At 41.1% G+C, this 26459-nt stretch overlaps 1 protein-coding gene across 1 annotated transcript in view; it reads left to right on the top strand.

Moving 5' to 3' along the window:
• Positions 1-26459, top strand: part of NEK7 (NIMA related kinase 7) — a 128049-nt gene that overhangs the window by 60070 nt on the left and 41520 nt on the right. Inside the window, exons 4-6 of the mRNA XM_073642880.1 lie at positions 1532-1594; positions 4901-5011; positions 17190-17298. Of these exons, the coding sequence (XP_073498981.1) occupies positions 1532-1594; positions 4901-5011; positions 17190-17298 (283 nt within the window). The remainder of the gene's footprint in view (positions 1-1531; positions 1595-4900; positions 5012-17189; positions 17299-26459) is intronic.

The raw sequence follows: 26459 nt of genomic DNA on the forward strand, positions 1-26459 counted from the left end.
TGTGATATAAGAGAAAAGTACTATTTATTAGACCGAGTCACCAGCTTTTGGCTCACACACGTGCTGTATCTATCGTTTTCATAGATGAAGTGTGTAACAATTATAGTCCACAGATGTGTTCATGTTGTGTTGTTTTTTTTTTTTGTTTGTTTTTTTGTGGTGCTCAAAATGGTTAATTCGAGTCAATTGTCCATTAAAAAACAGATTTCACACAGACACCATCTGTATTGCTTTCTAAGGCCACATTCACGCTGTCAGTATTTGGTCAATATTTTACATCAGTATTTGTAAGCCAAAACCAGGAGTGGGTGATAAATACAGAAGTGGTGACGTGATTCTATTATACTTTTCCTCTGATTGTCCCACTCCTGGTTTTGGCTTACAGATACTGATGTAAAATACTGACCAAATACTGAACGTGCGAATATGGCATTCACTGATTCTTCAGCCAGTGTGTGGTCATCTTAATAAGTTTATTATTTAATTCTATAACAATCATTGGGATGGAAAAGTAAATCCATTTTTAAAATAATTTTCTGGAGGTGTTTTGTCCAGCTCTCAGCACCAACTCTGATCAGCCATTGGAAGAGGTGGTGGCGCTCGTGTCAGTACCACAACCTTTTCAGTGTTTTCATAGCAGCTATAGGCCAGTACATACTTGTTTGTGATGTCTTTTCTTTAGCAGTCATTCAAGATATCCATTCGCTTCAGTGACAACTTGCTCTTCCATTGACAAGGGGAATATTAACGCCAAGTTGTTCATCAATTGTTTCTTATATTTTCACTGTGAGTAACAGAGTTTATAACCAAGGATGATCTTATGAACATGGTTGCATAAGCAGACAGCATGGCGGCTACAGAAGGATTACATCAGTGATCTTTGCCTGTATCTTATACCAGATTTGAAGGATAGTTGAAGCAATAAGTGCCAAAAAGTAGCTGCAAGTATCCTGTCAGCTTCCCGGCTGATGGCAGAGGTTCCAGCCAGATCGCAGTGCGAGCGGCTGCAATGACAAGTCACTGTGTGTCCTCATATATTTTGCCATCCATCCTGCTCGGGAGGGAGCTGTCACCACTGCATAGAAGAGATGTGATTGTAACTCTGAGCCTTTCTCCCCAAGGGCAGCTCACAAGCTTTATCTCCTTGAAAGGCCCACAGTGACTGTTTCATGTATCCTGCTCACATTTGTGAAGTACGAGACGCAGAAAACTGGAATCAAAGAATTGTACCACACGTTGTCATCAGAGAATGGGGGTTAGCAGCCTTAATTGTGGGACAGTACAGTTAAAATGGAACAGACTGATGTAAAATGCCTTTCATAACCATGTCTATGCATTTGCACATTGTGCATTTATTTTGTCTCCTTGCCTGATCGGAAATCTTTGGTGGGTAAGTGGTTACACAACACTAAGACAGACATGTCACATAGTAATCAGCCCTATAGCTGCATCCAGGCGTCGCCGCTGTGCCTCCACATTAACGGCGTCTTTGTAAATAACCTCATGTTCATCTTTATTTAATCCCTCGCAGATTTTTGATTTGATGGATGCCAAGGCAAGAGCAGATTGTATCAAAGAGATTGACCTCCTTAAGGTAAACACTTTTTGAAGAACCCCAAAGATTTGTTTGTAGAAAACGCTTTTTGTGTGAAATCTGAAGCTTTGATGATCTTGTTGTTACTTTCGTCTCGCCGAGACCCTTTTTCCAATGTGCCACATGAAGGCTTTGAACCACTTCGTCTTCACATCTCCTGTGAACTTGGCATCTTCTTAAATAAGGGAAGAAAGATGTTTACATCTTCGGATAAAACTGCATTAAAAGTCAATTTGCTGTTTTCCTTCTAACAAACGCAGTTGGATTATATGCTACCCTCCAACTATTTTGTTATAAATGGAAGCTTGCATATGTGGTTTACTGATCGCTATCCTGCACAATTAGCTCTTTCCCATATCATAGTGGCGATATAATAGAACTATGTTATTCAATTTCCATAGATGATATAGCTCTAAATAAACATAAATTACGGTACTTACTACAAAGTCAAAAAAGTGACAAGACCTCTGTTAAGGCAGGTTTCTACTATTTTCGATCAATGATATGACAGAACAATAGGCTGATACTGTGTGAGGAGGAATGATGGTACACCCATAGTGTGCATACTGTAGACTGCACGCTCCCTGTTTACACGGGGAGATGTGCTGCCCACAATAATTACTTTTAAGGCCACATATAAAATGTGATCATCCTATTTTGCCTACTAATTGTGTGGAAGTGAGGTTCAAAGGACCCCAACCGTTTGCTTATCCCTTGCCAAATTAACTTATTCAAGTGTATACGTGAAGCTTTGATATCGGACAGACAGAGTCAGATACTGAACTTCTCTTGAAGAGAAATGGCGCAGGAAAGATGTGTTTATTATTCCAGCATAACATATATATGTTCAGTATAAAGGAAGGTCCCAATAGGATGTCGCCCTGAGGCAATTGAGCAATCACAGTGGTCTCTGGCCCATGGTATAGATAAGTCTCATTATGTTGTCCTATGGGGTTAAATGTTTCCTCCCCAGATATTCTCCTCATTCGTCAGGATATTCTCTTGGGAGGTCTCATGTTGAATCCTTTGTCTCGTCTCCTTCTTGTAAACAATTTGAAAGTCCACTTCTATAACTAATTCCAACTAGTCCTTTTAGGATATTTGTATAGTGCCACACGAGTGCAGATATCTGATATATATATATATCAAGGTTTTCATAATATATTAAAGTGAGGGTATATATGACTAAGTGATATCCAATATAAGAAATATATGCAAAACAAGATTGATAACATATAACAGAATATAAGTATAGATATTTAGTATATATCAGAGTTTCATATAATGTTTTTTAGTAGATTTTAGAATCTTATCTTTAACAATTGCTACTACTTTTAAACAGGCCAATGATTGAGAAACCAGTTATCGGGCCGTATAACAGTGTCTTTAAAAGCGGCTACATTTCATATACTTTTAAGAGAGAAAATGTGAAATTGATTAGCCTGTTTTAAATTCATGCAGAACAACTTGTAAAATAACTTTTAACATTGCGTTTAATTTATTAAAAGACTATTTCTAGAATTGAAAGCTATCCCCCTATTTAGTTATGGGATAACTTGCTAATCACTGGGGGTCTGACTGCTGGAGCCAAACCACCAATGTTAACGGACCCTGGATCCCCAGAACCCTTCTTTGATTGGAGTGCACACTCAACTTCTGTTCAGTTACTTATGGGAGTGTCAGGGAAAGCCAAGTGCAGTGCTTGGGTGGTTCCAACAGTCCCAAAGACAATGGAGCAGAGGTCGAACATGCACACCTGTGCTCCATTCAAAGTTTTTAGGATGCAGGGTCATGTGTTCAGCATCACGTGGAGTCCCAGCGGTCAACCTCCAGCAATCAGTTCCCTATGCCTAGGTGATCACTTCAGAGTTTGGGAAAACCCCTTTAAGCAATCTATTAAATTGAACTAGATTTGGGTTACAAATACCATATCCACACTGTCAATGAACAGCAGATACAGTGTACTATAATTTCTTCTAAGGACATAGCGAATTGTGTGGCATACGCATACTATTTCCAAAGTCTCCTGAAAAGGCGCATTTAAGGTCCATTTACATGACCCAATAGGAAAATGATGAACAGCCATCTTTGAACTTTAAAGGGCTTACTGTAAATGAAAGTTGCCAGTGTGAGACATGTAATGACTGGCAGTCTGAGGCATGTAGCTCAGGACAGCACACTCGTAACTCGACCTTTGATTTACAATACTCTTTGGAAGCGGAGTCTCAGGAAAATCTATGTCCAGCCCATAGATCTTAACCTCTCATGTACAAATTAAGAAAAATGTAGATTTCTCTAGAATAAAACATTGAATCGCAGATACCAAGGTATCATTTTATTCCACTTTCTATGACCTCCATGGCCATATAGACTTCTTAGGATGGTTGATCCCACTGACAGATTCTTTTAAGTTTTATTACACTTTATAAATTCATAAGTCTACAATAGTAAAAATAGCGACTAGTATACGGTTTGTCATATGCCTTCATATTCACCTTTATTCTCTCTGCTTTAGTTTACCAATGTATTTTTTTACACCTGCCTATAAGAGCCCCTGAAGGTTACTGTGGCAGCCTGACATTTTGCTTTGAGAGAACTACTTTGACAGTTTAATGATAATTTGTTCCATGAAGAAATATCTGTTTATAGTGGATTCTGTAACGATACCCCCATCCAGCATAAATCACTGTGCCAGGGTTTATTGCTTTTTGCTCTGTCCTATGTAGAAGAACATTCGCCATCTGCACCATTAAACTGGTGTATATTCTACTTAATCAGGGGTTTTCTTTTTGTTTTTGCTTTCGGTGAACTTAACTTTTTCAAGTAGTTGTAGATGAGAAAAATCTTATTTAGAGGTTGTCTTTTGAGGAAACTGTAGATGTTGTCCGGAAACTTCCTCTAGCTTCCAGAAAATGCCATTGAGTTACACAGCCCAATGATTTCTATAGGAACTGCTTAATTCTAGATTAACTCCCAGGTAGCAACATTGGGTACATGATCCTCCTAACTAAAAAGAATTGCAATGTGTACAACCTTTTGATAGTAAAACTTCCCTTTATAAAATATCATGACAGTGACCTGTTGAGGGCCTAAGATGAAATGACAAGGCTAATTGATGAGTCCTCAAGGCGCTCCATTGGCAGCTATGCCTGTCTGTCTCAAGAAGATTGAGACATTAGATTGAGATTCTGAAGGTAAAGAACTAATTAATGGCTGTTTTGGTGTTTCTCACTCGGTCTAACAAGTCATTTGACTCATTTATTTTTATACATTTTGATTTACTTAAAATGATTTTATATTTTTCAGCAACTGAACCATCCAAATGTGATAAAATACTATGCATCATTTATTGAAGATAATGAACTGAACATAGTCTTGGAACTTGCAGATGCTGGGGACCTATCTAGGATGATAAAGGTACTTTTTTCCTTATGTAATTAAAAAATGTATCTAAGCACTTTTATAGCTAATATTGACTGGATTATCGTCTGCATGGGTGCAAAATTTCTATAAAGCTAAGAAGTAAAAAAATCCCCAATTCGAAAAAAAAGTCTATACTGCAAAATATGAAAATGACAGAACCCTAGGTTGGTGAGAAATGGTCAATGTTGTGCTGAAATATCAATAAATACAAGTAGTTTTTCTCTCACACGTAAAGGTATTTATTTGGTCAGACTTTGCATTTAAAGGAAATTTTAGCTAAAAAATGTAGTTAAATGTCATTAAATTATTTTTGCTAAATATTGTTATACCTCAGGTATGAAATGTGCCCTGATCTTTCTGTTATAAGCCCCAGTCCTACATCCTGGCAGGTCCTCTGACAGTTCATCTCTGACATGGGGCAGCGTTTCCTGAATCTTTACATGCTCAGTGCTGGCTGACTGCTCATTTCAGTACCTCAGCCAGCCCCCTCCTTTTATACTTAAAGGGGTATTCCCATTTCCATAATCCTATCCCAATGTGTATTAGGTGTAATTATAATAATAATATTAGCAAATGTCTCCAATTAGAAATGCAGTATAGTTTTTCTGATTCACTATGTCTCTTTTCTCATGTGCAGGCATTGCAGGATCTTAGGTATCCATGGTTACAACCTCTGGCAACTAGCTAACTGTCACTATATCAGTGGTCGTAACCATGGATACCTTAAATCCTGCAATGCCTGCACATGAGGAAAGGGATATAGCGAATTAGAAAAACTATACTGCATTTCTAATTGGAAATAGTTGTTAATAATATTATTACACCTACTACATATTGGGATAGGATCTTGGAGATGGGAGTACTCCTTTAAGCCAGTCTTTTATTTTATTTTTCTGTACATCTTCTTTGACAAAAGAAACAGTCAACCACCTTTTCACACTGCTGTGGTGATGAGCGAAGTGATTCCCTGTGTCAGAAACTGCCCAATAGAGGACCTTCCAAGACGGAAGCTTATAGGCTAAGATTGGGGCACCTTTCAGACCTAAAGTATGTTACTAAGTTCCAGGTGCAAAATTTACAAGCAAAATACCAAAAAATTATTAATGCTGGATAGAAAGTATAATATAACCTTTTATTAGTTGGTAAAACCATAATAAAACAAAACTATATAAGAGATGAATGAGTTCACACAGCAAGTGATGGTTCTACAGTTGTATATACAATGTATACAGCAGATCCCCCTTAAAGTCAGAGAATAGTCCCAAATGAGGAGGAACAACCAATAATATGGTAACACATGAGTCCAGTAGTCATAAACCATTTTATGTGCCCTGTGCAAAACCATCTGTACAGATAGATGCCAACCAGAGTAAGCGCAAACAAAGCAAACTCCAACCTACATCCCCACTCCGCCTATAACCATTACATTTATATAATGTTCCTTCATTGTACTGTAGTCCTCTGTAAAGTAAAGGAGCATTTGAACTTCAAGTAGTGTTAAAAACGCTCATTTCATAATTATATTGCCATGTAAAGACACCCAGTGAATGAGCAAAACATTTGTTCATCAGGTGAAATGATCTTTTACACTGTGTAAAAGATCTTCGTTCTCAGCGGTACAGCGCTCTGAGTAAACAGAACTCGCAGTGCCGAGGACTATGGCAGCCTATGTGCACTGAGCCATGCAGTGTAGGTCGCGCAGTGCGCATCGTCTACTTTGGTCGGCCTGTGTGAACAAACTTTTAGTATTTTAAATTAATTGATAGTAGGATGTTTACCAGGAAGTGGCATATCTATCTCTCTCTATCTCTATCATTGTGCATAAAAGAAATCTAGGCAGAACCTTCTAATAGACAAAGCTGCAGCAACACCCTCTGGGCGCTAAGATATATGCAAACAATGAATATTTGAAATGTATTTAGCCCTCCTGACATTCGCTGTACAGCAAATGTCTAATTCAAGTGTATGGGAGCCGGCTCGAGAGCTGATCTTTCACCATACATGGTGGGTGCTGCCTCTTTTCTGTGTTATACAGCCAGCACCTGGCTTTTAGCAGGGTCGTTGATTTGGGCATCTATTCAACCCTTGGCTCCAACCTAGTTCCTGAAGCCATCTTTGCATGCCACTGGGTTGTCATGGCAGCTCAGTGCCTTCTAAAGGACCCTCTCCCCCGTCGCCACCATGTGTTTTTTTTTTTTTTTACTTTTATGAAGCCTAGCTTTAGGCTTAATTTCAGAAGTATTTCAATATATATTGTACAAGTAATCAAATGATTGTATGTTCAAGTGCCTAAAGAAAACTTTTTTAATCACCCCTCCCCCATCCCTTACAGCCCCCTTTACCCAGTGCAAAAGAAAAAAGTGTCCGATCTATCGAAGTATACATTTATTTAACCAGTATTTTAGAACTCAAAAAGCAATTGAAACGTCAGATTTCCTGTTTTTAATGGACGCTCTTATCCCCAATAAATGCAATAAAAATAAAAAATAAAAACATTGAAGGTAGCACAAAATGATACCAATGAAAATGACAGCATGTCACTCAAAAAACAAGCTCTCGTAAAGGTCTGTCTGCAGAAAAATAAAGATTTGAGTTGCGATTTTACAAGTTCTGAATTTATTATTTTTTTTAAACCACTTGTATACAGTAAAAAAAACTATACAAGTCTGATGCTACCGTGATCGTCCTGATCGGAAGCATGTTGCCAGGTCGTTTTTTCCACAGAGTTAACACAGTAAATGCAAAATAAAAAACAGTGGAGGAAATTGCATTTTTTTTCTCACTATTTCACTGCATTTGGAAAGCCTTACCCATTATTCAGTAAATATACTAAACTGAATGCTGTCCTAAACTACAAGTCATCCTACCAAAAAAATCCCTCATACCGCTGAAAAATAAAGTTATGATTAAAAAATTTGAAGGGATTAAATGGCAGTTTATCATAAATATGGTGGTTAAGGTTGCAATCTGCAGAGACTGAAACGATGCAAACAGCTAAATGTGAACATGGCTTTACTGTTTTATTTCCATCATTCATGATAAATCCATCATGCAGTTTCCTGCTCCTAACCACATTATTATTATATGCCCTTTTGTTATATCCTTGGGGCTTTTCTGTTTGTCGCTTTTTCTGGAACCAGCTTTCAATTACAGGCAGACTGTTCTAGGCTCGACCACAATTCTTCTCTTTCATATCTTTGACCTCTGATAAGTGCACGCAGCATTCAGTCTGAAGGTAGTGTTTTACACATGGGATAGTCTTTGATGCTCCATCTTGTAGCATATAATTTAGTGAGGTTTTCTCCTGGTTATACTGAAGTTTTGCTTATTTGAACAAACAATTGAACAAGGTGAATGTCATAAGGAGCAGTGACGGCGAGAGAAAAGATATTGTCCTAATCCAGCCGACTCGGTGTGCAGCTGCTGGGACCATCAGTGGTCATCTGAACTTGAGTGACTTGGCAGACTTTGCAATACCACCACAGAAAGAATAAAGAATCACCTAGTGCCCCCTGGAAAAGATAAGATTACTTTTTCATGCACAGATATGCAAGGTCTAGCAGAGCAAGAAACCCTTTTGGCCCCTTTTCATCAGTGATTATACCAGATATCTGTCATAAACCATTTTGAAAAGTTTCAAAACTTCTGCCAACACGTTGTCGCGCAAAAAAATACTCTTGACTCAACATGAGCGCTATGGGGCGTGGTAATGGCTACTCATCTAATTCATGACAAGTTGTGGCGTGCCTAATACCAGAAATCCCATCTGAGACTGGAGTAAGATTTGTGTCGAGGTGCATGGAGGTGCGTGTGACAGTTTTTTTTTAGATGCGACTGATTAATTGAGAGGTGTGCGCGTCTCATTGAATCAGCTGCACCTCACTCATACATGCCCCATCATCAAGACTGGCATGAGGGATGCTGCTCTTGATGAATCAAGACCTTTGTTTACACAGATTAAGCAAAAACACAGTCGCCCCAATTCATCAAGAGCGGCCAGTCTTGATGAGAGGGACGTGTTTGCGTGAGATGCGCCTGATTCATTAAGAAACGCACACCTCTTTATAAATCTGACACGTCTGAAAAGTGGCGTGCGCTGCCACACACTGGAGTATGAGTTCTGATGTAAGGTACGTACAGCTCGACACCAAAAAGTTGCAAGATTTTTGCTCGTCCCACGTTGCACCATAATTTTTGCGTTTTTTTTTTTTTTTCTTAAAGCAATTTATGCCAAAATTTGGTATAATCTCTTTGTTGTCTCCGGTTCAGGGATAAGGGGGAGATTTTTTTTTTTTTTTTTTTTTTTTTAACTCCGAAGGCTTCAGAATTGTGAATGTCTAGATAGAACAGGTAGGAATAAATTGCATCACTTACCTTCTAGTAAACCTGATTTACAAACTTACTCAACTTATGTAAATGAATTTAATATAAACTGTGAAATGTTCTAAGATGATAGGTACTCTTTTACCTTTGCATTATGCTTCTATAGGTGGATTATATATTTATTGTTTTTTTGTTTCTATAGGGGGTAGACGGGTTTTCTAACAAGCTGATATTCCATCATGCATATGTTAACAAGCTGAGCTCCATCTTATTGACATCAAACATTCTCTGATGTGTAAATCTGCAGTAGACTGGTTGTATGGCCACGATGAAGAGATTACGAGTTCTAGATCTATTTAATTTTCATGTGGTGTACCATATCATTTGCCTAGGATGCAAGTTGTTATAATTCGCTGTAAACTTTTTCAAAGGTGTAAAACCACAGGGATTTTCTTAAAAAAAAAAAAAAAAAAAAAAAAAAAAAAAAAGAACAAGTTTAGATCACCTGGAGTCATGGAAATTCAAAAAAATAAACCTTTCAAAGACCAAAATAAAATATACACATAAACATACTGAAATCAGGGTTTCCCTTCTGCAGCTTCAATTTTACTATTAAAATGAAGTAGAAATTAGAAATAACAAAAACATGAGATGGCTAAAGGGCTATAAACATTGCTTTTGTAACTGTTATGGTAAAGTAGTGCTGTTACTACACCTATTTATAGAATATACATTTATTCTTATTGTATGCAGTATATAGAGGACCAACATACTGTCTTTTGCTACTTTGTTAAAGGCTTTGTCCACAACCAGCAAAATCTTTGACAAGTGCTTCAGCTTGCCCAATACTAAGGGTGTGTAATGCGCACACACTTAGGATTCAGCTAATCTTGCCGGGTACAGTGGTTGTCCCATGCAATTTCCATACTTGTGGTCATGTGCTGACTAAAGTCTGCGCCTCTCAATAGAACATTACCATAAGTAAGTAAATTGTGTACATGTGATTGCCACTGGGACAGGCAGGAGGAGCTCAATCCTAAGTGTGTGTGCGTTACACACCCTTATGACCATGAGATAACCCCCTTTCCCTTAATCCCTTCATAAAGGACACACTTGCTAACCCTTATACTTGCACAATGCTATTTAGTGAACTACATGGCCCATTTTAAAGCTCTTTTTGAGGATGCAGCCAATTTCCATTTTTTCACTTTTTTTTCCCTCTCCTTCAAAGAGCAAGAACTTTTTTTTCTGTTGGCATAGCCATTTGAGGGCCTGTAGCTTTGTTGTAGTTGAGCTGTAGTTTTGATTGGTGCCATTCATTTAACTAGATAGTGTACCGAAAAACTGGAAATAAAAATCCAAGTGGGGAGAAATGATGGGGGAGAGGGGGTTGGAAACTAAATGCAATTTTACTATTGTTTTGGGGTTTTGATTTCACTGTGACAATTGTGCAGTAAAAGTGACCTGGCAACATGGCTCTCCCGGTTAATACGATTACAGTGATGCTAAACATGCACAGATTACTATTCCAGGGTCTTTAACATTTTTTTTTGTTATTTTTTTTTTAAATTGGTGTATATCACCATTTTCTGAGGATTATATAAAAAGAAAACCTCAAAACCCAGCAATATGTTTATATATATATATATATATATATATATATATATATATATATATATATATATATATATATATTTTTTTTTTTTTTTTTCTTTATTCTTTTTTTGTTTAACTGGGTAAAAGAGGGTGAGGTAATTTTACATTTTTTTTGCTCTCAAAGTTTATTTATCCCCCATAGGGGACTTGTACCTTTTTGATTGGTAGTTTTTACTATATACTGCAATACTATATATTGCAGTATATTGTCCTAATATATGTCTCTTATGAAGTCCAGCAACAAGCTGGGCTTGGTAGGAGTACCAACATGTCAGCAACGGGGGCCTTCAGAGTGCCACTGGCTGCCATAACAACCCATCGGCACCGCACCATTGCTTCAGAGGGGGGTTGACAAGTTCCTGGAACAGATGCTCGGACATGTTGGAAAGTGATTGACTGCATTTATGGTGTTAATGGCAACAATTGTAGCTAGCTTTGATTGCTGCTGTTAGAGGCAGTTGCCGGCTGTGTGACTCAGCTGTTGTCTGCCTTGCTTGGAGCAGGCTCAAACTCTGAGCCCGCTCCAAATAACTATATTCCCTGACGTAATGGTACATCATGGAGGTTAATGGGTAAAATGTCATTGTTTTGCCAAGTAGTAAGAGTCTCCTTAAAAATAAAATAAAAGAGCCGGCACATAAGCTGGTATATGTTCTATGTGTAGGAGCAGGTTGACATTGTGGCCATGTAGACAAAACCTAAGATAAAAAGAAATGGAACAAATAACCTGTAGTAAGTAAATGGTAATAGTGGATGTAAGTAACGTAGGGTACTTGGTTAACACTATTTTGATCAAAAAAGTAGAAAAGACAACCCACCGCAACAACGTGTACCCAATTGAGGCACTCCTATTTATAGTATTAAAACTTCACCTTGTGTCAGCCGACCTCAATATAGATGAGGGTAGAGCAGGATCTTACAACCTTGAAAATAGATCTAGAAAAATTTTAATAAACTGTGTTAAGTTTGTCTCCAGCAGTGTCTTCCCCTGCTCAAAGTTAAATAAAAAAATCAATTGGTTGCAACACAGCGGTCTGGCTGTGTAGTCTGGACCGCCCACCCAAACTGCCGTCTAAAAATTCTTAGGAGATGGTCCAGACTACACAGCCAGACTTCTAGGCTTTGAGTCTTCTTACGATATACAAAGTTCTGAAGCTAATTAAAGTTTATCACAAATATATTTTGTGGCTTTCCAACTTATATATTATTCTATTTAAATAAAATTTTAATGTGAACCTTCGCTAATCAAAGCTAAAATTATTGAATAACCTGACTTGAAGTGAAAACAATTTCAAGTGTTGTCTTGGTCCTGCAGCCGTTTTGGTTTTCTTAGCTCCCAGCAATAATATGATATTTCAACATATGACCATAGAAGCCAGTCGCTGCCTGAGCCATGATGTCTTGATCATTGTGCTCTTTTGTTTTACACCATAGTCCGCTAAATATTTTAAACATTTTATGGGGCCATAAATTCCGGTGAGGTTGAATAGTTCCTTTTTGATTTGGGAGATAGAAGGTGTTTGGCTCATAGGAGACGTTGAAGAATGCATCAGGGCTCTTATTTTTCAGTCTTTATTCTGGGGTGAACTCCATCTCTGCCCCTCTATGGTAATTCACAGGCTGCTGTGTATGTGTATACATTAAAACATATCAGCCTGTCAGTCACCCCTGGAATGGAAGAGGTGGTGGAAGAGTGCCCCCCATGTATACATAGGACTCCACCTATGAACCTGTCCATATTCTTTGATCGGTCTTCTTTTACATACAGTTCAATACTTTTTTGTGATGTTTTACCTGTTGGCAGAGCTGAGCTGGCCCTGTAACTAAACTTATAAACTCAATATGTTAAAGGTGTGGTCCAGAATCCAACTTAAGTTTTCATCCTCAATCCCATTGTCCGATGAGCACAATGACAGCATGTTCTCTCTCTGGCTCAGATCCGTAGTAACGAACCGGAAGGAAAGTACACTGTTATTGCGTGTTGTAAGATGAATACGCTGCTTGCAGAGACCTGTGCTGCCCCCACAAGTGACGTCTCTTGCGGAGGGAACGCTGGTCCCTGCACTCCAGATAGTCTTACAACACATACTAACAGTGCGCTTATTGCACAGTGACAGTGCAGGTACTAGCCCAGCTCCTAAAATGAGCGTAACTGATGACTCTTAATTTCAAGGAGGGGGCAGGGGCAGTGGCAGTTACCACAGCCTCTGCCCCCTGATGACACTTTGTTTAATTATCCCAGCATGCACTGGGATTCTCAAACTAAACCTCATCAAAGAGGAAGTTGTTAAATAAAAAAAAAAAAAGAAAAGCAGTTAGTGTAGGCAGGGAAGTATAGGGAATTTTTAATTTAAGTATATTAGAAAATCGTTTAGATTATGGCACTAAATAGAGATTTAAGATGAAAATTAAGTTGGATTCCAGACAACCTCATAAGTCCCTTTTTCCTTAGGGATAATTTACATGACGGTATAGCAGCCATATTTTCTCATCTACATTATGCCTGAAATTCCCAACCTAAAGTCTGTTTTTTTTTTGTCCTGAATGAACAGCTTTTTATGCAAATTTTGCATGATGCTATTATTTTTGGTCACCAGACCCCCGGCCAAACCTTGATTTCAGGTCATACTACGAATGATAAGATTTGGTCACTTTATGGGTATGTAATTTAGCCTTTACTCTTAAAGGAAATGTTCTAAACTTTTCAAAATTTGCCAAGGTAAAGGAATGATTATACAATGTAGAAATAAGTGTTAAAGGGGTACTCCAGGGAGACAAAAAAATTTGTACTGTTCCTGCCCTCATACACTGTAAAGATGAGTTGTACAGTGCAGTTTTATGATCTTTTTAACCCTTGTAATTCAGTGTGACAAAATTTGCTCCCTCCTCCCTTTTGGGACATTGCATCATACACCAGTGTGCTGCTCCCTACTGTGAATAACAGCCAGCCTGAGCAGAGGAGGCGGTGGCCACACCTTCTGTTCTCTGCAGAAATACAGCTATTATCAGGAGACTGGCTAATAACAGTGGGGAGCTGCACACTGCTGTCCCAGATGGAGCATTGAGCAGTGCAGTGAAGAGCAGCTTCTGTCATACCAACCCCTGATCACGTCTCCCTGTCTGCAGTCCGAAGTGAGGGTGTGTGTTGGGGGCGTGGTCTGCTCCTGGCTTTTAGTAGTAGCAGCAGCCAGCCTCCTGATAATGTCTCCCTGTCTGCTGGGCTGCTAGCAGGGAGCAAATTACGCCCCCTCTTCTCAGGCTGACTGTTCCTTACAGGGGGGAGCAGCACACTGGTGTATGATGTGATGACCCAGATAGGGGGGGCGCAGTGAGGAGCAGCTCCTGTCTCACGGAATTACAAGGGTTATAAAAATCATAGAACTGCACTGGAAATCTCATCTTTATAGTGTATGAGAGCGGGGACAGTACAATTTTTTCTTTATCTCCCCAAAGTACCCCTTTAATTGCCCAGACTACCCATCAGTTATTGGAATGCTAAGGCCACAGTTTGGCTAGAGCATTCTGGTTGATTGACAGACTGGATCAAATGTTTTTTTATGCCCCACTTCTGGTTTTTGCTTCCAGCACATGCACAGAAGAATCCTAGACCTTTGGCCATAGGATCTGCATTGCTGTGGTCATGATGACATTGCAAGACCAGGGAGAGAAGGCAGTGCAGACTTTTCTGCAAGAGCGGGAAAGAGAAAGAAGCCTTTCTTGATCTGCTCTGCAACTCCAGAAATGGAGCAGAATTGTAACACTGTATATATTCTATACTGTTATGAATCTGCGGGTTACTACTGTTAGGTTTTACAAAAGTCCCAGAAAACCCCGTTATAAACGAAGACTAACGGTAAAGAAAATAATAATAAACCATCACAGTTCTGGATGTAGCCCCCCACACCCCCACAGTTCAAGGTTTCAATGAGTAAGGAGGAAAAAGGGGGAAGAGAGGAATATAGAGAAAGGGGAAAGGACAATGGTCAAACAATTGAGTGACTGTACAACTTTAGCAGAGCGAATCTAAAGCTGGTCCAATATATCCAAGCTTTCTTCAATATATCTTGTCCATATTATGACATTTATTTTTGAGACACACACTCTCACCATGGGGGGCGTTCAGGTTGTATCCACAACAGTGGGACACAAGTTTGTGCTGCACTTCTCAGATGTCTGAAGAAAGTTCTGATAGTTTCTTTCAAGTTGGCTTGTGATCTCTTCCATCTTGGACCAAAAGTGTTGGAGGCTTCTGTAGGATCAGAAGAAGCGTAAAATGGAGCCATCGTGTCCTTCAACATATCCTTTTTTTTCTTGTTTGTTGTCAATATAGATCTTTAGTTTCTCTTCTTTCATTTTCACCATCATATACAGTGGGTACGGAAAGTATTCAGACCCCTTTAAATTTTTCACTCTTTATTTAATTGCAGCGATTTGGTAAATTCTAGAAAGTTCATTTTTTTTCTCACTAAAGTACACTCTGCACCCCATCTTGACTAAAAAAAACAAATGTTGAAGTTTTTTCAAATTTATTAAAAAAGAAAAACTGAAACATGGTCATAAGTATTCAGACCCTTTGCTCAGACACTCATATTTAAGTCACATGCTGTCCATTTCCTGTGATCCTCCTTGAGATGGTTCTACTCCTTCATTGGAGTCCAGCTGTGTTTAATTAAACTGATAGGACTTGATTTGGAAAGGCACACACCTGTCTATATAAGACCTCACAGCTCACAGTGCATGTCAGACGAAATGAGAATCATGAGCTCAAAGGAACTGCCCAAAGAGCTCAGAGAAAGAATTGTGGCAAGGCACAGATCTGGCCAAGGTTATAAAATAATTTCTGCATTACTCAAGGTTCCTAAGAGCACAGTGGCCTCCATAATCCTTAAATGGAAGAAGTTTGGGACCACCAGAAGTCTTCCTCGACCTGGCTGTCCAGCCAAACTGAGCAATCGTGGGAGAAGAGCCTTGATGAGAGAGTTAAAGAAGAACCCCAAGATCACTGTGGCTGAGCTCCAGAGATGCAGTAGGGAAATGGGAGAAAGATCCACAAGCTCAACTATCACTGCAGCCCTCCACCAGTCGGGCCTTATGGCAGAGTGGCCCGACGAAAGCGTCTCCTCAGTGCAAGAAATATGAAAGCCCGCATAGAGTTTGCTCAAAAACACATGAAGAACTCCCAGACTATGACAAATAAGATTCTCTGGTCTGATGAGACGAAGATAGAACTTTTTGGTGATAATTCTAAGCGGTATGTGTGGAGAAAAGCAGGCAGTGCTCATCACCTGCCCAATACAATCCCAACCGTGAAACATGGTGGTGGCAGCATCATGCTATGGGGGTATTTTTCAGCTGCAGGGACAGGACGACTGGTTGCAATTGAAGGAAACATGAATGAAGCCAAGTACAGAGATATCCTGGATGAAAACCTCTTCCAGAGTGCTCTGGACCTCAGACTTGGCCGAAGGTTCACCTTCCAACAAGACAATGACCCAAGCACACGGCTAAAATAACAAAGGAGTGGCTTCAGAACAACTCTGTGACCATTTTTGACTGGCCCAGCCGGAGCCCTGACCTAAACCCAATTGAGCATCTCAGGAGAGACCTGAAAATGGCTGTCCACCAACGTTCACCATCCAACCTGACGGAACTGGAGAGGATCTGCAAGGAAGAATAGCAGAGGATCCCCAAATCCAGGTGTGAAAAACTTGTTGCATCATTCCCAAGAAGACTCATGGTTGTACTAGCTCAAAAGGATGCTTCTACTCAATACTGAGCAAAGGGTCTGAATACTTATGACCATGTGATATTTCAGTTTTTCTTTTTTAATAAATTTGCAAAAATGTCTACATTTCTGTTTTTTTCAGTCAAGATGGATGGGGTGCAGTGGACTTTAATGATAAAAAAAATGAACTTTTTAGAATTTACCAAATGGCTGCAATGAAACAAGGAGTGAAAAATTTAAAGGGGTCTGAATACTTTCCGCACCCACAGTAGTTAAATGCTGCTCTTCAGTCACCAGAATTTATATATCGCCTACTGCACTAAATAACAAATCTGTCTTCCTGGAGCTTCTGTACTCCTTCCACTGGTAGCGGTGTTCAATCAGTACTCCTCCATGTAACACTGGAGAAAATATCTCCACAACATTGTACATGCTTATATGGAACTATGATTTTTCCTTTTCTTTCAGCATTTCAAAAAGCATAAAAGGTTGATCCCTGAGAGGACGGTCTGGAAATACTTTGTGCAGCTTTGCAGTGCCTTAGAACATATGCATTCCCGACGTGTCATGCACAGAGGTAAGGGGAATATATACCAAAAATATGCTATGTTTTCCTTACTCGGTGAGCAATTCCCTGTTTTAGCGATAAAAGGAATATTTGCCTAGAGTTTATTTTTATATGGATTAATCACTATACACTATCAATACAGTGGCATGCAAAAGTTTGGGCACCCCTGGTTGTGACGAAAGTTTCTTATCTTAATCAGCCAGATGTCTAGATTTGTTAAGCCAAGAGAAATACACTATTCTGTTTGTGTTGACTTTAGAATTTGTGTGTGTTTCTTTGGTGGGTCAAGAAGGACAGACCAGTATTTGTTTAACCCTGAATGTTGTCTACTCTTGGTTCTGAAACAATGATGTTTGTTACTATGCTAATTGCATACTTACTGTACTAAAGCGAGCTAGATGTTGATTTAAAGACCCCCCCCCGATAGCTATTTTTAAGTGACATATGTCTGCAGCAGGCAGACTTTCAAGGAGAAACAAAGATCAGTGACACTTCAGACTATCAGCTTGGTAGCTTGGCTCAGTCCAGAGAGACAGATTTGGATTCTACGTGATTCTGGCCTAAGGTTGTACGGCCCTGACTGGTAAGATACAGATCTGCTTCATTGACTATCAGAGAATCCATGGATACATTTGGGGGAGACCAGGTTGGGACGATGAAGTCACCTGGCCCCATGGATATGTTGTTTGGGGTTACCAGTTGGGACCCTCTGGTCGCCTGGAACCCATGGAGACATTCGGAGAAGCTAGATTCCGACTAGCTGGTCATCTGGCCCCATGGAAACTCTGAGAGGCCAGGGTGGGACCCTCGGGTCTCCTGGCCTTGTACCTTGATGGACGGTCAGCTTCCTAAGCTTGCCGCTACCTCCTCTCTGTAGCGGCCCGCCAAAAGCGGGAGGTCACTGGTTGAGGTAGTTGGCCCTGGAAGTCCCAAAGTCGCAGTTGCTCTATTCCCATGGGGCCAGCAGAAGGGTGAGACTGTGTAATGTTGTACCATCATGGGCATTTGCTGGGACTGTTATGTGTTTGTTGTCTGGTGGTTCAATAAAATATTTTGACACTGTTTTACCCTCACCCTGTGTTGTCTGAGTAGTGTTCTGCCCACGGAAGACCTTGTGTCTTCACACTGGTCAAAATTACTGTTATGGCGAACAGTTAGGCAAGTTGAACATGAAGTGATCTCTAAAAGGCCTAAAGGTAAAGATGACCCATTTTCTTCGTATTTTAGGCAAAAAAAATATATATATATATATATATATATATATATATATATATATATATATATATATATATATATATATATATATATATATATATATATATACACACGTACATACACAGTACAGACCGAAAGTTTGGACACACCTTCTCATTTAAAGATTTTTCTGTATTTTCATGACTATGAAAATTGTACATTCACACTGAAGGCATCAAAACTATGAATTAACACATGTGGAATTATATACTTAACAAAAAAGTGTGAAACAACTGAAAATATGTCTTATATTCTAGGTTCTTCACAGTAGCCACCTTTTGCTTTGATGACTGCTTTGCACACTCTTGGCATTCTCTTGATGAGCTTCAAGAGGTAGTCACCGGAAATGGTCTTCCAACAATCTTGAAGGAGTTCCCAGAGATGCTTAGCACTTGTTGGCCCTTTTGCCTTCACTCTGCGGTCCAGCTCACCCCAAACCATCTCGATTGGGTTCAGGTCTGGTGACTGTGAAGGCCAGGTCATCTGGCGTAGCACCCCATCACTCTCCCTCTTGGTCAAATAGCCCTTACACAGCCTGGAGGTGTGTTTGGGGTCATTGTCCTGTTGAAAAATAAATGATGGTTCAACTAAACGCAAACCGGATGGAATAGCATGCCGCTGCAAGATGCTGTGGTAGCCATGCTGGTTCAGTATGCCTTCAATTTTGAATAAATCCCCAACAGTGTCACCAGCAAAGCACCCCCACACCATTACACCTCCTCCTCCATGCTTCACGGTGGGAACCAGGCATGTAGAGTCCATCTGTTCACCTTTTCTGCGTCGCACAAAGACACGGTGGTTGGAACCAAAGATCTCAAATTTGGACTCATCAGACCAAAGCACAGATTTCCACTGGTCTAATGTCCATTTATTGTGTTCTTTAGCCCAAACAAGTCTCTTCTGCTTGTTGCCTGTCCTTAGCAGTGGTTTCCTAGCAGCTATTTTACCATGAAGGCCTGCTGCACAAAGTCTCCTCTTAACAGTTGTTGTAGAGATGTGTCTGCTGCTAGAACTCTGTGTGGCATTGACCTGGTCTCTAATCTGAGCTGCTGTTAACCTGCGATTTCTGAGGCTGGTGACTCGGATAAACTTATCCTCAGAAGCAGAGGTGACTCTTGGTCTTCCTTTCCTGGGGCGGTCCTCATGTGAGCCAGTTTCTTTGTAGCGCTTGATGGTTTTTGCAACTGCACATGGGGACACTTTCAAAGTTTTCCCAATTTTTCGGACTGACTGACCTTCATTTCTTAAAGTAATGATGGCCACTCGTTTTTCTTTATTTAGCTGTTTTTTTCTTGCCATAATACAAATTCTAACAGTCTGCATCTGAATTGTTTTGTTTAAAATTCATTGTGGTAATGTCTAGAACCAAAATTAGAAAAATGTTGTCTCTGTCCAAATATATATGGACCTAACTGTAGATATATATATAGAGATAGATAGATAGATAGATAGATATAGGATATATATATTTAGTTATATAGTATATATGTAATTTTTTCATTTTAAAAAGGAAAATGGGCCGATTCAAAAGTTTGGTAACTTTGACCAAGGATTCAGACCTTAATTAACCTTTTAGGGTTATGGCTTGTTCACTATTATTGTTAGGAAAGGCCAGGTGATGCAAATTTCCCAGCTTTATACAAATCCAGCCACCTCTAACCTTGTGCTAAAAAACAGAAGCCATGGGTTCTTCAGCAGCTGCCTAGCACTCTGTAAATGAAAATGGTGGAGGCCCACAAAGCAGGAGAATGCTATAAGAGGATAGGAAAGCGTTTTCAAGTTGCCCTTTCCTCAGTTCGAAATGTAATAAAAAAAAATGGCACTTTAACAGGAACACTGGAGGTCAAGATAAGGTCTGGAAGAACAAGCAAAATTTCAGTGAGAGCTGCTCATGGGATTGCTAGAGAGGCAAATCAAAACCCCTGCTTGCCTGCAAAAGACCTTCTGAAAGATGTAGCTGACTCTGGAGTTGTCAATAGTATGCAAAAGAACATCTAAACAAGCCTGATGCATGTTGGAAACAAGTCCTGTGGACCCATGAGGTTAAAATAGAACTCTTTGGCCACAATGATCAAAGGTATGTGTGGGGAAAAAAAGGGCACAGAATTTTAAGCATGGGGGTGGATCAATCCTGCTTTGGGGTTGTGTTGCAGCCAATGGTACGGGGAACATTTCACATCTAGAGGAAGAATAGATTCAATGAAATTTCAATAAATTCTTGATGCAAACATAACACTATCTGTAAAAAAGCTGAAGTTGAAAAGAGGATGGCTTCTACAAATGGATAATGATCCTAAACACAAAAATCCACAATAGACTACCTCAAAAGGTGCAAGCTGAAGGTTTTACAGTGGCCCTCACAGTCCCCTGATCTGAACATCATTGAAAATGTGGCTAGACCTCAAAATAGCAGTGCATGCAAGACGACCCAGGAATCTCACAGAACTGGAAAAAGTTTCCAAGGAAGACTGGATGAAAATCCCTCAAACAAGAATTGAAATACTCTCTTGTCTGGCTACAAAAAGTGTTCACAAGCTGTTTAACTTGAGGCCTTTTAGAGATCAGTTCATCTTCAACTTGTTTAACTGTTCACGATGACAGTAATTTTGACCAGGGATGCCCAAACTTTTACTTGCCACTGTAATGTAAAGTTCTGTTACTTTTAGTCTCATTCTTTTGTTTAACTTACCGTTTTCAAGAACCCTGCTGGCTGCCATTCAGGGCCGGCTCCAGGTTTTTCTGGGCCCCGGGCGAAAGAGTCTCAGTGGGCCCCTTTAACACATACCACGATTCATGATGCAGAGATACAGCGGAGAAATATATATATATATATATATATAGTACAATGCAAAGATTTCACTTCTTACATTACATGAGTGATATCTATTGTAAATTCCACAATAGCTCAGAAACCGGTGAATCGCTCCACACAGAATACTGGCCCCCATGTAACGCTTCATACGGAATACTGGCCCCCATGTAAGGCTCCATACGGAATACTGGCCCCCATGTAAGGCTCCATACGGAATACTGGCCCCCATGTAAGGCCCCATACGGAATACTGGCCCCCATGTAAGGCCCCATACGGAATACTGGCCCCCATGTAAGGCCCCATACGGAATACTGGCCCCCATGTAAGGCCCCATACGGAATAATGGCCCCCATATAAGGCCCCATAAGGAATACTGGCCTCCATATAAGGCCCCATACGGAATACTGGCCTCCATATAAGGCCCCATACGGAATACTGGCTAGAGATGAGCGGTGTTCGACTAGAACTGTTCGCCAATCTCAAATTCGAGCTGTTTTGGGCGGTGTTCGAGTTGTTCGACGAACCCGAACGATTTGCAAAAAATTCGGCTGTTCGAGGTTATGTTCGATAACTGTTCGTGCACCAAAAGCGTGTCCTGCATGTCTGGCGCTATTTAGAGCACAAATCATGCAGGGATTGTCTGCCACTCACTGTAATGCCACAGCCATGGTGGTTGTGGCATTACAGTGATTGCCCAAATCGATGGGAACAGTGCCAACAGTGAAACATGAAAAGCCGGCAATTCAGCAGCGGCATACACCGGTACCCGACAATTTAGAACCGAAAGAATAGAGCTTCACACATAGATTAGATAGATAGAAACATGTCAGTCACATATATATGAAGTACAGTGAAAGTGCTGCTTACTGTACTTGTCATTTAGCGTAAAGGATTTATCAAAAAAAATAATAGTGTTTTCATGCACCGTCTCTTTAAAAAAGCCATCCGGCAATTCAGCAGCGGTACCCGACAATTTAGAATAGAAGGAATAGAGAATCACACATAGATTAGATAGATAGAAACATGTCAGTCACATATATATGAAGTACAGTGACAATGTTGCTTACTGTACTTGTCATTTAGTGTAAAGGATTTATTAAAAAAAATAATAGTGTTTTCATGCACCGTCTCTTTAAGAAAGCCGGCCGGCAATTCAGCAGCGGTACCCGACAATTTATAACAGACAGAATAGAGCTTCACACATAGATTAGATAGATAGAAACATGTCAGTCACATATATATGAAGTACAGTGATAGTGTTGGTTACTGTACTTGTCATTTAGTATTAAAATAAAGGATTTATTATTAAAAAAATTGGCGTGGGGTTCCCCTTAATTTTAGGCTCTAGTGGAGGTTAAGCAGACAGCTGGGGCAGATGTTTGAAGCCTGGGAAGGGGGTAATACCCACGGAGCTTCCCAGGCTACTAATATCAGCCCCCAGCTGAATACATAGCCTTTACTAGCTATTAAAATGGGGGACCCCCCCAAAAAAATGACGTGGGGTCCCCCCTAATTTAATAGCTAGCAAAGGCTAGGCAGACAGCTGGGGGCTGATATTAATAGCCCAGGAAGGGAGCCATGAATATTGGCCCCCTCCCAGGCTAGAAACACCAGCCGTCAGCCGCCCCAGAAATGGCGCATTCATAGGATGCGCCAATTCTGGCACTTAGCCTCGCTCTTCCACGCTGCCCTGGTGCGGTGGCAGGGGGTAATAGGGCTGGGGTTGATGTCAGCTTATAATGCCAGCTGACATCAAGCCCAGGTTAGTAATGGAGAGGCGTCTATAAGACACCCCCATTACTAACCCCATAGTCAAAGTTAAAAAAAACACAAACACCCAGAATAAAGTCCTTTAATTGAAATAAAGAGACAATTCTTTATTGTTCTAAATTAAACCATACTTACCGTCACGCCCATTCCAGCTGAAGCCAACGATCTCCTGTAATAAAAATAAAATAAAAAAGCAACCTCATCCTTACCTTTCCATGGTTCCCACGACAGCTTCAGCTCTGCTACATCGAGATGACAGGCTGGACCGCAGCAGAACGCTGCCATCCAGCCTGTCATCCCGCAGACACTGAGAAGCGCAGGCTTGCTTGCGCTCCACATTGTCTCTCTGTGACGGCATAAAGATGAGCCGAGGTCATGTCAATTGAACTCGGCTCACCTCATGCACGTCACTTACAGCGTGGGAGAATTCTCACGCTGAAGCGCTGAGTGCAGGAGAATTTTCCCACGCTGTCAGTGAGGTGCATGAGGTGAGCTGAGTTCATTGGACATGAGCTCACCTCATGCACGTCACTGACAGCGTGGGAGAATTCTCCTGCACTCAGCACTTCAGCGTGAGAATTTTCCCACGCTGTCAGTGATGTGCATGAGGTGAGCCGAGTTCATTGGACATGACCTCGGCTCATCTGGATGCCGTCACAGCGAGACACTGAGGAGCGCAAGCATGCCTGCTCTTCTCAGTGTCTGCGGCATGACAGGCTGGATGGCAGCGTTCTGCTGCGGTCCAGCCTGTCATCTCGATGTAGCAGAGCTGAAGCTGTCGTGGGAACCATGGAAAGGTAAGGATGAGGTTGGTTTATTATTTTTCTTTTATTGCAGGAGATCGTTGGCTTCAGCTGGAATGGGCGTGATGGTAAGTATAGTTTAATTTAGAACAATAAAGAATTGTGTGTTTATTTCAATTAAAGGACTTTATTCTGGGTGTTGTGTTTTTTTTAAATACTTTACTAGAAATTCATGGCGGTCATGTCTAATACTGGCGTGACCCCATGAATTTTGGGCTTGGGGCCAGCTGATAATACCAAGCTGGCCCTAACCCCTTTATTACCCAGTGAGCCACCGCACCAGGGCCCTGGATGAGTTGGGTACAGCGCCAGAAGATGGCGCTTCTATGAACGCGCCATTTTCCGGGGTGGCTGCGGACTGCAATTTGCAGCGGGGGGGGGCCCAGAAAGCTTGGGCCTCCCTGCGCTGCAGATTCCAGCCCCCAGCTGCCTAGTTGTACCTGGCTGGACACAAAAATAGGGCGAAGCCCCACGTATTTTTTTTTTTAATTATTTCATGAAATTCATGAAATAATTAAGAAAAAAAGGCCTTCCCTATATTGTTGTGTCCGGCCAGGTACAAATAGTCAGCTGGTGGTTGGGGGCAGCCCGTTCCTGCCTGCTGTACCTGGCTGGACACAAATATAGTGCGAAGCCCCACTTCAATTTTTTTTAATTATTTCATGAAATTCATGAAATAATTAAGAAAAAAAGGCCTTCCCTATATTGTTGTGTCCGGCCAGGTACAAATAGGCAGCTGGTGGTTGGGGGCAGCCCGTTCCTGCCTGCTGTACCTGGCTGGACACAAATATAGTGCGAAGCCCCACTTCAATTTTTTTTAATTATTTCATGAAATTCATGAAATAATTAAGAAAAAAAGGCCTTCCCTATATTGTTGTGTCCGGCCAGGTACAAATAGGCAGCTGGTGGTTGGGGGCAGCCCATTCCTGCCTGCTATACCTGGCTGGACACAAATATAGTGCGAAGCCCCACTTCAATTTTTTTAAATTATTTCAGGAAATTCATGAAATAATTAAAAAAAAATTGACGTGGGGCTTCGCACTATATTTGTGTCCAGTCAGGTGCAGCAGGCAGGAACGGGCTGCCCCCAACCACCAGCTGCCTATTTGTACCTGGCCGGACACAACAATATAGGGAAGCCCTTTTTTTCTTAATTATTTCATGAAATAATTTAAAGAAAATTGACGTGGGGCTTCGCCCTGTTTTTGTGTCCAGCCAGGTACAACTAGGCAGCTGGGGGCTGGAATCCGCAGCGCAGGGAGGCCCAAGCTTTCTGGGCCACCCCCGCTGCAAATTGCAGTCCGCAGCCACCCCGGAAAATGGCGCGTTCATAGAAGCGCCATCTTCTGGCGCTGTACCCAACTCATCCAGGGCCCTGATGCGGTGGCTCACTGGGTAATAAAGGGGTTAGGGCCAGCTTGGCATTATCAGCTGGCCCTAAGCCCAAAATTCATGGGGTCACGCCAATATTAGACATGACCACCATGAATTTCTAGTAAAGTATTTCAAAAAAACACAACACCCAGAAAAAAGTCCTTTAATTGAAATAAAGACACAATTCTTTATTGTTCTAAATTAAACCATACATACCGTCACGCCCATTCCAGCTGAAGCCAACGATCTCCTGAAATAAAAGAAAAATAATAAAGCAACATCATCCTTACCTTTCCATGGTTCCCATGACAGCTTCAGCTCTGCTACATCGAGATGACAGGCTGGACCGCAGCAGAACGCTGCCATCCAGCCTGTCATCCCGCAGACACTGAGAAGCGCAGGCTTGCTTGCGCTCCACAGTGTCTCTCTGTGAGGGCATCCAGATGAGCCGAGTTAATGTCCAATGAACTCGGCTCACCTCATGCACGTCACTGACAGCGTGGGAAAATTCTCCTGCACTCAGCGCTTCAGCGTGGGAGAATTCTCACACTGAAGCGCTGAGTGCAGGAGAATTCTCCCACGCTGTCAGTGACGTGCAGGAGGTGAGCTGAGTTCATTGGACATGAGCTCACCTTATGCACGTCACTGACAGCGTGGGAAAATTCTCCTGCACTCAGCGCTTCAGCGTGGGAGAATTCTCACGCTGAAGCGCTGAGTGCAGGAGAATTCTCCCACGCTGTCAGTGACGTGCAGGAGGTGAGCTGAGTTCATTGGACATGAGCTCACCTTATGCACGTCACTGACAGCGTGAGAGAATTCTCCTGCACTCAGCGCTTCAGCGTGAGAATTTTCCCACGCTGTCAGTGACGTGCATGAGGTGCGCCGAGTTCATTGGACGTGAACTCGTCTCATCTTTATGCCGTCACAGCCAGACACTGCAGAGCGCAAGCATGCCTGCGCTTCTCAGTGTCTGCGGGATGACAGGCTGGATGGCAGCGTTCTGCTGCGGTCCAGCCTATCATCTCGATGTAGCAGAGCTGAAGCTGTCGTGGGAACCATGGAAAGGTAAGGATGATGTTGCTTTATTATTTTTCTTTTATTGCAGGAGATCGTTGGCTTCAGCTGGAATGGGCGTGATGGTAAGTATGGTTTAATTT

The sequence above is a fragment of the Phyllobates terribilis genome, unplaced genomic scaffold, assembly GCF_046119375.1.
Source record: "Phyllobates terribilis strain yellow unplaced genomic scaffold, ASM4611937v1 Scaffold_8__6_contigs__length_399053987, whole genome shotgun sequence".
Taxonomy (NCBI): Eukaryota; Metazoa; Chordata; class Amphibia; order Anura; family Dendrobatidae; genus Phyllobates; species Phyllobates terribilis.